The sequence below is a fragment of the Amphibalanus amphitrite genome, unplaced genomic scaffold (assembly GCF_019059575.1).
Source record: "Amphibalanus amphitrite isolate SeventyFive unplaced genomic scaffold, NRLGWU_Aamphi_draft 000133F_arrow, whole genome shotgun sequence".
NCBI classification, from domain to species: Eukaryota; Metazoa; Arthropoda; class Thecostraca; order Balanomorpha; family Balanidae; genus Amphibalanus; species Amphibalanus amphitrite.
Genome location: NW_024881628.1, coordinates 391,602 through 406,426, shown reverse-complemented (window position 1 = coordinate 406,426; position 14,825 = coordinate 391,602). Strand labels below are relative to the sequence as shown.

Here is a 14,825-nt window from a genome sequence, read left to right as displayed (position 1 = left end):
TAGGTAGGTCCAAGAAGATAAATATCATGTGACGTTACAAGAGATGGCTGACGTCATGGTGTGAACACTTTTGGGAGTTGAAAAAAAAACAATTAATGAAGTAGTATTAGACATTGAAATTATATTTTATCATTTCAGTGTTCCAGAATCTCAAGAAATATCCCAACACAATATATTTATTTAAAGTTTCCCAGAAAAGGTGAACTATCAACATAATGGCATCACAAAAACTTAACACATTACAGATATGCGATAGTGACTGACAACGGCTCGCCTTGGTCTTTTTCACACCCTGCACTTTATGCATAATTATTAACAACTTTGAAAAATTGTTTTTTTATGATTCGATTTCAACCTGTTTCAGTTTCAGTCAAAACTGCAGGGGGTTTGACGCTTTCAGATGCCAGCAGCGGACAAAAATATCTCATCTGATGCTGATAGCAATAGGTTATTATTCAACCAATGACCGGCTACTTCAACTTCAGCTGCTGCGGTAGCAAATCAAAATTGCATGGACATTTCCGGGTCCTAGACCTAGAGTCACTGCAACTTCCAGAAAAAGCCGCGATAAACGGACGCCGGTGAAAACGGACACGCCTAAGAGCTGGACTTTTTGATGACGTCTTCGGGTGACGTCATGTCGTGTGTGACGTTTCGTGAGCAGGTAAGGAAAAGTCACCACCGCTGGCGAACATTGGTGCGGTAACTGGCAAACACAAATGCTGCGCAGAAAAGACAAATGTGTAACTTCACAACATTCGTTCGGATGACAATGTCAAGGCGAATAAAGAAGTTCTTCATGCGATTGTTAGTTATCTGTCGTGCTATTTTAGTATGATTGTTATTAGCAGTTGTTTTGTGAAATGTATTATCAAAATCAATGTTTATTGAACGCAGATTCAGTTTATTTTCAGATGTACCTAGGTACCCTTACACTTCACTCATCTCAAGCTGTTCAAACACCCTTGACAAAGTCGATTAAGATGAAACGTTGGGTATAATTTATACTGTGTTTTCGCTGCATTATTAACATATTCATCATATATACAATATAAGGGCCACATACTTTTTACAGGGAGACATGTCAGACAGCCCAGTAGGATGAGGCTTCGTCAAGCGTCATTTTTAGCAACGCTTTTCTTGCTTAAAATCCAGTCTGCAAAACATGGCAGGGCTTCAGCCTACACTTTGGCTTACACTTGACTCCCAGCTGTTGTGTCTTTGCTATGCGATGTTAAACATATAAAACATCTTACTATTCATGTATGCGCCATGACTCATGTAATCTTTTCACAGCCAAGACGCTCCTAAGGTACTGGGAATGTGGGGAGTGCAGCAGCATCAGTGCAGCACCGATGGTCGGATGCGACGGCTGTGATAAATGGTACCACTTCCGTTGTGCGGGACTGACTAAGAAGCCAGGTAAGCGCAAATGTTTTCTGTCTCAGTATTTTTGTTGCAGCTATAGTGATCAATGAAATATTTTCCGCACTGTTCAGCCAAACATGTATTTCAAACAATCTGCTTCCCAACCGAGGGCGTCACCACGGGGGGGGGGACGGAGGGGATCTCGTCCCCTCCACTTTTTTAAATTTTAACATTACGCATATGGCGTTGCATGGAAAGAATCGACTTGAAATGATCCTCGTCCCCTCCAAAATGGTCAATGTCCCCTCCAGTCGTCGCACCGTGGCGTCGCCCCTGTTCCCAACTACACAAATTTAGTCAAACAATGTGCCAATATGGAATTTTCAGGTTCAGTTGAATGAAATAGGAACAATGATAATTGTAGATTACGTATACGTGCAAGAGAGGAAAACAGAATTCATTGTATTGCTTGTCCTTCACCGATAATGTTATTTTTCCATTTCTAGAAACACCGACATGGCGATGCAGGTGGTACTGCCTGGTGAGGCCGCGGTCTCCGGAATCGCCTGCAGACGAAGTCACCTGGCGTCCATCTGCACATCACTTGCAGCAGTGAGGCCTGCTGACAGCGTCTGGCAGTGTCGGCAACGTGCCGGACAGCTATCTGGAGTCCTGCTCACCGCAGGTCGCCGACAGGAGGGGCGACGCATCGTCTCCGAGGTCGCCTCAGCAGCAGTGAGACCCCACTGGCCGTCTTCTTAGGCTTCAACTAGATTGCGAACAACCTATGCTGAGACAACGCCCATGACGTGTGATCCGGTACCGCTACCGCACTGCGTGCCTGTGCCCGCCGTGAGCCGCTAGTGCATAGGTTCGACCATGAGAATATGTGTTTATGTTGCTTTTTATACTATTGTTTATACGTTGAAGTGACGAATTGTTTATTTTTCGCAAGCCTCCGCTGTCCGGTTGCCTGCAGCTCCATGCAACGCCAGCTGTACTGTTGTTTTAATGTTGTCTCTCCGCTCAGCTGTACTGTTGCCTCTCCGCTCATAACAACCTATGCTGAGACAACGCCCATGACGTGTGATCCGGTACCGCTACCGCACTGCGTGCCTGTGCCCGCCGTGAGCCGCTAGTGCATGGGTTCGACCATGAGAATATGTGTTTATGTTGCTTTTTATACTATTGTTTATACGTTGAAGTGACGAATTGTTTATTTTTCGCAAGCCTCCGCTGTCCGGTTGCCTGCAGCTCCATGCAACGCCAGCTGTACTGTTGTTTTAATGTTGTCTCTCCGCTCAGCTGTACTGTTGCCTCTCCGCTCATATATGACACCCTCTATATGAATGGCACTACTGATTGTCACACCCACTGTCCGTATTGTCCGTAGTGGTGTCTACGCCCATGTTAATACAGCGTGCAGAATCCATATTCTATTGAGGAGAGTTGAGCCAAGTGACCATAGGCTCGGGAAGAGAGCAACGTGGAGGCCCACTGCCCCTTCCCGGCCCCCACTGGGGGCGCCAGCCACTTCAACTTTTGACTGGATGTCAAGAGCGTCGCCACGAGGGGAACGAGTCGCCGGCCAGCCAAGGTAGCCAACGGCGTGTGAAGGTTGCCTGACCTCGAGGAAACTGAGATGGCACCAACGGAGGTTTTGTTAAGTAGGCGACCAAAATTCGAGCGGCAGCAACCTGGGCACCTTCACAGATAGCAGTGCCGCGTATCAGGGCGCCTTCGACGTTGAGCTGGGCGTCGATCATCAGGACGCCGGGGGAATATGACCCAATATCCCCCGTAAATATGTGCCTCGGAAGGGAGACCCAACCATAAAACTGAAAGCTCGCCGTATTTTATCCACTATTTTTCGAGCAGGTCCATAGATTTCCGTCCTCAAAAGTGCGGGGATATTCCCCAGTGTTTGAGTTGGATGGGACTATAGTGGCGTTTACACCGACAGGAGATTCCCATTGCCGGCTGTGGGAAACTACTGTCGGTGTAAACGCCATTCATATTCCTGCGTCACCCCTGTGGGGACGCCCTTACTCTATGGTGCCGAGCTTATCAATTTGGATATCAATGGAATCAAAATCTCTTATCGATCGATGAAGAACTAAATTACCCCGACCCGGAGAGCGTCTTTGGAATCAAAGCAGTAGCACATGACGCATGACTTCAGGCAAATAAATCCTTCTTGTCTGAAATAAAACATTTGTGTATTGATAAGCACGTTTTATAAGCAATGGTAGCAAGATTCTCCATGTATTTGGTTAAAGTGATAATTTAGTAGCAGAAACTTACCGTCGCATTTCGTTTTTTGGATTAATAATTTATATTGCCAGAACTAGCAACATGTCTCTTCACTCAACAATAATTACAAAAGTGAAAAAGAAATGATAAATTGCTTATATTTTGGTGAAACTAAAAATAAATTCAGCACATATTTTTTTTACAGCGTTGAAGTCCAGCTCCAAAGGACAGCTGACGATCGTAGCCGAGCAGGCTGTTTGGTACTTCTTCACTACTTCTTAAAAGTACCCGTTAGTACCGATCATGTCTCACATAATAAGCTATTGGAACAAAAATATCCATGTTCTTCTAATTATTCTCCTTTCACACTTTAAATAAATACTTTAGAAATGCATTTACTAATTAATTTCACAAAAACGGCTTGAAATTTTACAACGTCAAAATACTTATTCCAATTTCCACCACGAAACCACCACTATATTACTTGCTTACAGACCCGTGCGCACAGTGCGCGCAGTTTTATCGTGACGTCAGAGGGTGCTTCCTCAGTGGCGCCCCCTGGCGGGGAACGCGTGCAAAAAGTCCAGCTCTTAGGCATGTCCGTGAAAACAGGGCGCCGAAGGGCATATTAGTCACGTGACATTTGGAACTTCCCCCGCTCCATGGGCCTTCTATATCCCAAACGTCACGTGTAAATTTAACGAACCTTGATCAAATCGCCCCAGGCGCCCTGTTTTCACCGTCGTCCCGATAAACCCGAATAATATCAAATTATTGTGAAAATACATTCACGGCAACGAGGATCGAAATTGAAATAAACACACACACACGCCCCATCAAGCGCCCCATCAGCCCAAGGCCGTATAAGTTCATCAGCCCCATCAGCCCCATATCATATGGAAGCACCTTATATTTTTCAAGCTACCATATTCGGAAGGGAGAATCCTTCACGCTACAGGCATTTCTTTATTGCACAATGCACGGCATTACTTACACGACTTTCATAATAGGTTCGCGCGACATAGTCAAACCTCAAAGCATAGAAAGTTAGGAATAGGTAGGCAAACAGAATAAAAAGAGATAAAATGTGATAAGTCGCACATTATGATTCGTTTTCACACTCACATTCGGCATCGCTACTTGTGCTAAGCTTTCGAGTTTCGTCGACTCCAAATTCATGGCATAGCTCAAAATTATCCATGGGTAGTTTTTTTTTAAGGCCTGGCATAATCGATGATGTATGAGGAGCGAAAGGTGCAGGTTTCTCATACACTCGTCGTGGTCCGTGGCACAAAGAGTGAGTCCTTCGCTGAGGTCGCACGTGAAAAAATGCGAAATGTGAATGTGATATAACGGAACTACATACAAAGGATATATCGCTGGATCCGCTTTTTATGAAATGTAGCCTTAGATAATTCCAACTACAAGGTCGCTTGACCAGAACCGCACAAAAATCCACATAAACCCCCGCAAATCAAGGCCAAAACAGTAACTTATCACACTTTTTCGGAATAGTTTATTGATCTCCAAAAAGGTCGACCGAGGACACACTGGCACTTATTTATAGCACATACCGCATTGCGTTGCAAACCGATAATGAACATCAGGACACATAAGCTACCCCAGGAACCGCACCATGTCCATCATATAGCATACATTTCATACGCTGCATTTGATTACAACGTACCTACGTTACAATTACCACACAATAATTGTAATACCAACCACAGTCCACACTCCTTATTACCACTGGCGCTCGCTCAGTCGGGTAGCCCGGAGAAGCAGTCGCAGCCCCCGATATCACAGCTCAGTGTCCGTCCCCCCGGACGCACACACCGTTACGGTCCCCGGCGGGCGGCCAACAGAGAGGCGGACTGGCGTCTGGCGTCATCCACAACGCCCTCTGCGGCCAGTGGAAGCGGATTCCCTTATCCGGATAAGTCGAAGCAAACCACAACAAATGTCAGATCACACAAGTCATTTCGCCGCCGCAAAAAAAAATCGAGCCCGAAAGAAACTCGATACCCCACCCTCCGGAATTTTTGGACAGCGGCGAGAAGAGTGTTGGCCGGTGCTTCAGAGCAGTTTAAACGAGCCAGTGACCTGATCGACGACGACGTCCTCGCCAAACACCCCGACCACGGTCCGGGAGCCCTCGGGCACCTGAAAACACAACGCTGCTGTCAAATCTGTCAGCGGGTCGAAACTCTAAAATCAATAGTATTTACTTCCCGATATCGGATAAATGATCAGCGGACGATCGCACCGATAAAACAACACAGAAAATAACAATATCAATTAATGTTTTTTTTCCAAAAATCAGAAAAGGTACCGACTACCAAAAGCGGCATATAATGTGACACACCAGCGCGAGACGAGCTCCACAGTGCGCAGTTGATCAAGTAATATTTCACAACGCGAGGTTTAACTGGCGATAAAATGTTATACCTGCAAACTATTTCAGAAACCCTTCTACTTATTTGCTCACTAACCTGCGTATGTCCAGCATCCTCCACAATCCATGCCAACAGGCCCAGATCAATGGCTTTAGCATAGGCCGAGAGCAGGTCCTCCGTCGTGTCCGCCTTCAACACGATCTTCTTCTCACTAAAAGAGAGGAAAATAATATGCCAACCACCTGTGTCGTCTAAGTTTCAATCAAAATGTTTCCTGAAAGACTCAGAGAACATAACTAAACAAAACAAAAACATGAAAACGTTGAATTATCGAAGTCTAGAAACAAGAATAGACCAATCTTAGGTGTTGTTTTTAAGAATAGACCAAGAGCATCAATCTCTGCCTTTGGACAGTGAACACTCACCCTTCCTCTTCCCAATCTTCAGCAGCCTCGGCAAACTTCTCATTGGCCAGCATCAGCCTGTGCAGGTTGATGGCTGCGTGACCCACCTGGAAAAAAAAAGAACAAGACTAGGTTATGGTGGGTATGGTGGGTAAATGTTTTACAAGGAGTACAAGCCAATAATGTAAAACATATTTATGATGAAAACATGCGACGTAAGTTTTTTTTTTGCTAGTTAGTACTGCTTTTTTTGCTTTTTCACTTAGTAATTTCAGGACCAGGAGGGTCATTGGAATTTGGATGTAACTAATATATTGTATAAAACGAGTAATTTATAGGTACACAAGAATGTCAGGATAAATAGGTGCTCGATGATCCTAACTATAGAGTTTTAAAAGGACCCCGGCCGCCTTCAAAAAAGTAAGTGAATTAGAATAAAAGTGATGTCCCGTGGTTCAGAAAGATCAAAAATAAATATCTACAGAATTTCACCGAAACACATTCACTGGTTTTCAAGATATGAGACTCTTACTTATGTTTATTTTACTCGGGAACTGCTGGACCGATCTCACTCAAACTTAGCACACCGCTAGAGAACGGTTAGTAGAGTGTCGTAAACAGCTCGGTTCCTGCTTCCAACAGCCCCTGATGCGTTTCTGCGTTTTTTTTTTTTCAAACAACCTGCGGTCCGGCGATGCCCAGCATTGCCCCTTGGCCTATGTTTACTTTTTGGGACCTCTGCTGACATTCCTACGACGTAATTTGGAAGCAATAATTTGACATCCTAAAAGTGCGGCAGATGTGGCACACAAAGCTTCATATACCACCACGTTTTACCGATGGTTTTAGTATCAAGATTAAAAAAAAAACTTTAGATCTGCGCTGACGTCACAAATTCTAAGGGGGTATTCAAATGCATTAACCCCTAAAAATCTGAAACTGCAAGTTTGAAATTAAATACGAGTATCTCCTAATTAAAGCCATTCTCGATGTTGTGAGTGCCCAAACCGGTAAGTGCAAGCCAAGGACCCCAATTTGGCTATCTCAACTCAAAACTAATGTTAAGGAGGATGGTCACTTTAAAAGCGCATCGTCAAAAATTAATAAATATCACCGATGAACCGGGCACGAGCAAGGTCGGGTGATGGGTCACTGGTCAGTGGGGTCACTCGCAACAAGGGCCCTGTTCGCAACAAGCACTACTTAGCGGGGTACCTGGGCCCACAGCCACCTTTCGCACACAATTAAAAAATAAAAAACACTTTGGTTCATCGTCGAAATCTTCGTTTGCACACTAAATGTCCTTAACCATGTTTGCAGATCGGACAAAGTCTCCACTCTCCAGCTGATCAAGCAGCTGATATTGGACTGCACGGTGCACCTGACTCACCGACTATAAACCGTGATCGCACACGAAGCGGGCGGTATTAGCGCCCGGAATTAGTAAGCAGAGTGGTGAGTGTCACCTGATCGTTTATCGCCGACAGTTGCTGGCTCGTAAGGTGGCTGAACTTTTGCTATCGGGGTATCGAGTTAGGATGATTGGTAGTGCGACCCCACGCACTAATCAACTTATCATGTGGAAGGAAAATGCGATATGATATCAACATCACGAAAAATTCCATGCAAAACGAATCATAACTGCAGTGAATTGCTATGCAAAGTGACGCAAGACAAACGCCAGCGTCCGTGGTTCTCCAAGCTCGGACTGAGAGCCCATCGAGAACGGGTGCCGACACTCATCATGAGTCCCTCGGCTCCCTTTGGTGTGGCTGGCTGGCTGGCTTCGTTTCTCAACCTCTGTAAGCTCAACCTTACGGCGATCCTTGCCAAGTTGCCGATACAATACGAAACGACATATAGCGACACGAGCCATGCCACTGTGTCCGGCCGGGGTGCGTCAATACAGCATCAATCAGATTTTCACTCTGATTGATCCCACCTAGTAGGTATGTGCGCAGGAGAAGGAGGTGCAAGAGGTAGATGCTCGTTTATTCAAAGGCAGGCCACTGCAATACCAACAGGATTTTCCCTGTTGTTGACCCGGCCCACCGGAAGGACTGCACCTGAACTGGTCATCAGCCTCCAAATACAGCTAACCTCCCGCAGTCCATTCAATGTCTTTTTTAAGATGCTCACCTGAGCCGCAATCTTGCCGACACCCATTCCCAGACCGGCGTTGATGACAAACACCATCTTGTAGTTGTGCTCTTCACCATCGTCATCACTGTCTTCGCTCAGTTCAGGAAAGAACGGGGCATTCACCTCGTTTGAAGGCTGCTCAAAGATGTAGGCAGCGGCTGCCTGCACTGACTCATTGTCAGTATGATACAGACCCTGAAAATGATAAGACATGATTAAACAAACATTCCTTCTGTCATGACTAAGCAAACCTGAAGGCGGTGTCCAAATATTGTGTTTTGGTTTGGGTGTCAGAAGGAAATTCCTGTCCAAAAAGGGAATACGAATGATAAATTGTTCGCCAGATAAGGCCCAAGAGGAGTGAAAAAGGGTTCGATAGCAGATATTTATATCCAAGTGCAGTAAAATGTAGGACGTAAAACGATCACCCACGAAAAAGCTTTTTATCGGTAAAATTGGGAGTGGAAAATATGATGAAGTTACGAGCGAACGAGCGAAGGGAAGTCTTCTCAGTATAAAGGAAAAATCTCAGTATAAGCGGCAAGACCCGGCCCGGCATGCAAAGCTTTTGGGAGGCTTGTAACTCAGCAACCGCTGGGCCGATTGACATGCGGCCTTTTTTGTTGGGCAGCCTCATTCCTTCTCCCCCATTGATGCCTATTCTTGATGCATTTAGGTGACCGTCGTGGCATGTGCCACGTGAAAAGCCAATGGTGTTCAAGCAGTTTGGGAGGTCTACATCTCGGTAACTGTTTATGTAGGTGATTGACTTGCGGTAATTTTTGTAGAGTAGTTGCATCCCTTCTACCAACAGTATAACGCCTTTTGGGGCGACTAACGGAGCGAGCGAGAGGGTGGGCCTTGCACGTGCGAAATTGCGAGGGAGTACCTCCAACTGACTTGTGCACGGCACCCTACTAACCGGTCAACAATTACAAAACTGACACCTCTTCGTTTTGCACGTGGCACGTGCATAAGGGGTCACTCACATGCATCGGGAATAGTCCAATACTTGGTAGAAGGAATGAAGCTACTCTACAAAAATTACCGCGTGTAAATCGGTCAAGTGGTTGCTGAGATATAAGCCTCGCAAAAGCGTCCGCACGGGCCGCTCATACTCAGACATTTCCGTTAATCTAAGGAAAGACTCCGCTCGCTTCGCTCGCTCCGTAAACATCGGATACTCTCGAATCTCGATGCACGTGGTCACCCCCAGTGCACATGCAAAATACAACAATACGAGGTGCCAAATTCGTTCCTATTACAATTACTCTGAAATTACTGGGGCGATTTCGCTGAAACTTGGCATACAGGTAGGCACCGACTAGGCAATCCATTCCCATGCGTTACGGTTAGGGTGTTGTTACTGCACGTCCACACGTGCTAGGGGTTGTTTCCAGATCTCGAGAACAGCTAGGTTGATCGCGCCCAAATTAGGTAAACAGTTAGGGACCGGTTGAAAGCATGCTGTGCAAAAGTCATTGGACCCAGTTTGAACGTGTGCACATGCAGGGTGCCGAGTTCCAGATCTCGGGAACGGCTGAGTCAATTGCATCCAAATTTGGCACACCGTCAGCAACCGGTTAGTAATGTGTAGTACGAGAGCCAGTTAACTGGCTTGCAATACTTGCAACTAGTTGCAAGTATTCTCTCGCCCTTCCTCATGTGCAGGCCTCAATCTCTCGCTCGCTCGTCCTTCTCCTAAAATGCGATTTACTGGTATTAATTCAATTTTGAGCCTGGGGTTCAAAAGAGTGCTTTCATCATTCATCACTGTTTATTATCTTAAAATATACAAATGAGCATTGAAAGTGATCTTACTCTTTTGGCAGCATTTTCTGATATCCCCATCTCCAACAAAGACAAAAGCATTTGTTCATTTGGCTGCCACGGCTCCCCATCTGATTCACTTTCAAGGCCTGCTTGATTTGGATCTTCGCCAGACATTTTCTGAAAAATGGATTAGCTGTTAATCATGATCATAGTAGAATCAGGACAAATGGGACCTCTGTAAGCACATCAACATGGAAGGACAGTCACAATGTACAGCCCACCGCTAAAGCAATGTGCGGTTTTACCAATCTCAATGGATGGCTTTGGCCTTTGACTGGCGATTTTTAATACGGGGTGATTGAAAAGAAGATATCAATAGACAAAGTTGCAGCTGCAAAAGTGATGATACATGCAAGCTATATTCAAAGTTTCATTGTAGTCTGGCTAATCATTCCTAAGCTTCAGAAACAGAACATACCTACCCATCACAAAAGCCCATGACTGAAACCGCACATTACTTCTGCCTTGGACTGTACCTACTATGCACGTCAAACCCCTTGGGACCCCACTTTTTGCAATAATTTTTAAATGTGTTAGCTTTTATTGACGATATTGTGGCAATGGGTGTTTCAGAACCTGCCGAAACTTTTATTACAAAGGTTTTTGATGCCAAACATTTATGAGAGGTACCTACTTCTCATTTACTCGTAATGTTAAATTTCACGGAACAAATCCCCTGTTTGGGTAGAGGTTATACGCTCATGGGGCAGAGCCACGTAATGACGTCAGCACTAAGCTCTGCCCTACCCCTCTGGCGCTCCTTGCCCGGCGTCCGGTCACTCGCAGTCGCATCTCATGCTCCATCCAGGCTTGATGGTGGGAGGTAGCTGTTAGCGATAGTGGGCGCTGGTAGATGACATTAAGAGCAGATGGCTCTGGTGGCAGGGCTCGATTGGGCTCGAGTATGGCCGAACGCGGGCCTCTGCCAGCACCTGAAATTATTTGACCTTAGCATTACGAAAGAATGTGAGGTACCTTTCATAATCATTTGGCGTCAAATAACATTTGTATTTAAGTTTCGGCAGGTTCTGAAATCTGAAACACACATTACCAGAATATCGTCAACGAGAGTTCACGCATTTAAAAATTATCGCAAAAATGAAAAAGTGGGGTCTCAAGGGGTTTGACCGTCCATAGTAGTCAACAACAACACAGGCGATATCAGTCGGGGAAACTGTGGTCAAATCTTCCATTTTTAGAAAGCCTTCCATTTTTGGAAGGATTTTCTATATATGGGTACGCACCTTCCAAAAATGGGTACGCTGACGACGTCATCGTACCCAAATATAGAAAATGTTGCGCATATGTTGGAACTTACCGATTTCCGCCGAACATGAGGCAAATGCGACTATCGCCCCTGGTCGCTTTCTATTCGCCATAGTGAAGTGTCCATAATCTAGCGTGGATGCCTAAATCCTAGCGTGGATGTATTTTAGGTAATTTTTCAAAGTAATGAGTCGTGGAAAATTGGCAAAAATTTACCGACAAACGATGGTTTTATAAGACTTTATCAAACATTTTGTAAGCAAAAAGCATCAAAAACGAAAAGTAAATATCCTTAAAAGTACTTTAGTGACGGGCCATGCTTGTTCGATACCGCCGACTTTATTTACAGTGCGGAATTGTCTGGACAGAGTGCGGCGGTTTCGGGAGTGTAGTGGCGGGTAAAACTTGTATTTGTTGCCGTTTTCTGCATTTATTAGCATATTTTGTGGTTGATTTCAATTTTTTAAGGCTTTTGCCAAACATTTGGGTGGAGGTCTCGTCATTTTTCAATGTTTTTTTCCGGAATATGGGACGAATTAAATAGGCGTTGCTGCGCCGTTTTTCGTGTTACTTTCTATCGAAGGAGCATGAATCTTCAATTTATATGAGGAATAGTAAGTTTAATTTAAACCATTTTTTGTCAGGGCTATAGCTGTGTTCCTCCTGGTTGGTTATTGACCAGCTGTTTTCTCTTCTGAATTTCTATGTGTCCTCTAGAAGTAGAAAAAGAGAGCAGTGCGCCAGGACACCATGCTATTATATCACTATGTACATTGACATAGCATGCCTGTATTACCAACACTAGCACTGCTGCTTCTCCTTATATCAATGATCATAAATGGCAAAATCAACTATTAATGTTACACATTTAAAAAGGCCGTAACTTAAATCAAAGAATGTGAATCACAGTTGGCAGGGGCGGCGCCACGGGTTTTCGATAGGGGGGGACGGGGACCGAAAATCGAAAATCCCAAAAGTAGATACTGATCGTGTATGCAAAAAAAGATCGATCACCTTTTCAAGCATCCTTCCCTCTAAATCAAAATTTGCAGTCTTGCCAACTCAAAGCTGGTTTCCTACAAGCTGCGAATTGCTTAGGCATAAGTAGCAGTGCCAGCTATTCTTACATTTCGTACTTTCAAATTTTCGATCTTACGTCTGGTCAGCTTCAGGGCTTCACCATCATATACATAGTCATGGAGGAAAAGTGGGAATGTCTTCTGCTCTGACAAGTGCGCCAAAACTGCAATATAATTTCAGAATCATGACATCACCACCTGATCCATATGCAACGGGCAGGGTGCAGCTAATGGCTAGCCGTCAGTGGTCATGTCATCGGTGGTCACTCAAAAGGCCATGCTAGGTCATGGAAGGTCACCAACCGTTATTAGATCACACTTTCTGATGGATTTTACTTGCCAAGAGCTTCGCGGGAAAAACGAGCGCATGCACCGTTGAAAAAATTGAGTGAAAGGGTCTCAGGTCCGGCGACCTCTGCAGGTGAAATGCCCCAGGGTAGGATTCCGGTCCTTGTTGATTAACTTCGTCAAAAATGGCAGTAGAGCTGTGATGTCGGCACCATTGTGTTCGTCATGATCGAGCTGGCACGACCTGCATCGTTCTCATATTCACCCTCCAATCGTAACAACTACAGCAGGGATTGGCAAATGGCGGGGCACCCCCTTTGGGAGGTAATGAAGGTCTCTGGAAACCTCATCCCACATCTCTTAAGCATTAGTGGCTCTCCTTATGGAACAGGTTTCTTGACTGGTCTGTTTCACCCCAGAATTCAAAGACTAGTCAAGGTAAAACCGAGCGCACCACAGTGAGCACAATTTGATAAGCTGGTGTATCTCAATTTTCATGTAGAACCTTTCACGTATCACGGACCTAAAACCCTTTCGTGCACTCATGCAAAAGCAACTGCCATGTTTCAACAGCTGGTAATGGCATTTTCACAGCCGCTGACGTAAGAAGGGGAGGGATGGGGGGCTCGATTAGACCCCCAGCCGTTCGGCCGCCGACCGAACTTAGTTTTGCAGAAAAAAAAACGAGTGCTATCGAACCCCTTGACGAGAGGGAGCCGATGCTATATCCAATTATAAGGTCTTGGGCTACTGCGTGCTTTTTTGGTCCTGCCTGTGATCTATCCGAACACTTCTCCCCACAAGTGCTGGGGTTAAATGGCATAGATTTCAAATGGTTCCTGTGGTAGAACTGCCATGCTTGAATTTGACTCATTAGGAATGGAAAATTTTCATATAGTAACGGAAATCAATGGAATTTCAGCTTGGTTTTATCGGCAATGGGGCCTGGCAGTGGGGTGGGGAGGTAATAAGTAATAACCCTGCCTGGCGCCCCAAAAAGGGGGCACGATCCCCGAGGCCCTGCCGATCACCTTATAACTACAGACATCACAGCTCCACACCTTTTGCAGATGGCCAGGACCCCTGCGATGCATTCCAACAGCAATCTTTATTCAGAACCTGCCTTGATTAACCAACGATGCATTAAATGCCACGGATAGCTCTATAATGCATTATTATCAACTATTGAACGGGCCTCGCCGATAGGGGGGTACTGTACCCCCCTAACTTTCGATAGCGGGGGACCTGTCCCCCCCGTCCCCCCCGGTGGCGCCGCCCATGACAGTTGGGAACACTGAGATTAGACCTTCCAATTTTGGAAGCCTTCCATTTTTGGAAAATGCATACCCATTTATGGAAGGTCCTTCCAAAAATGGAAGGCTTCCAAAAATAGAAGATTTGACCACAGTTTCCCCCACTGATATTTAAGGCATTTGCCAATCAAAACACACATTTTCAGACATAACGATAGTGAGGAGTCCAATGTTAGAACTCACGAAAAATAAATATATCCCAGAATGTTACCTGTAAACCGCGCGCTTTGGCTTGCAACGGGAACAAAAGGAACAAAATGATTATCAAGCAGCACTTGATCAGCACAGTGAGCACAGTGATCAGCAAGCATGGTTTTGTTTGCGTCATAATTGAAACAGCTGCGTTCCAATGTAAAAAGGACAAGTCTTTTTGAAGCTTAAAAGGGTAAATTTACGTTTGTTGCTTTTCTTCTAAATTGGGGATATAAATATTTATTGCTTTAAAATTTTGCTTATCATATAATTAATTTGTAGTTGACAAGT

At 45.0% G+C, this 14,825-nt stretch overlaps 1 protein-coding gene across 1 annotated transcript; it reads right to left on the bottom strand.

Annotated features, from left to right (window-relative positions):
* Window positions 1-5,114: 5,114 nt before the first annotated feature.
* LOC122382082 (probable peptidyl-tRNA hydrolase 2) lies at window positions 5,115-14,646 on the bottom strand. Its single transcript, XM_043366996.1, has 5 exons — window positions 14,554-14,646; window positions 8,561-8,758; window positions 6,443-6,528; window positions 6,114-6,228; window positions 5,115-5,784 (listed from the first exon to the last, which is right to left on the bottom strand). Exons 2-5 carry the CDS (start codon window positions 8,615-8,617, stop codon window positions 5,698-5,700), a joined length of 345 nt encoding a protein of 114 aa, XP_043222931.1. The 5' UTR covers window positions 8,618-8,758; window positions 14,554-14,646; the 3' UTR covers window positions 5,115-5,697.
* Window positions 14,647-14,825: the final 179 nt, after the last annotated feature.

Coding starts and splice junctions, on each gene's coding strand:
- LOC122382082 (XM_043366996.1), bottom strand. CDS start 8,617: ATGGTGTTTGTCATCAACGCCGGTCTGGGAATGGGTGTCGGCAAGATT. Junction 6,229..6,442: donor GAAGATTGGGAAGAGGAAGG/GTGAGTGTTCAC, acceptor CCTCTCTTTTAG/TGAGAAGAAGATCGTGTTGA. Junction 5,785..6,113: donor AGGATGCTGGACATACGCAG/GTTAGTGAGCAA, acceptor TTGTGTTTTCAG/GTGCCCGAGGGCTCCCGGAC.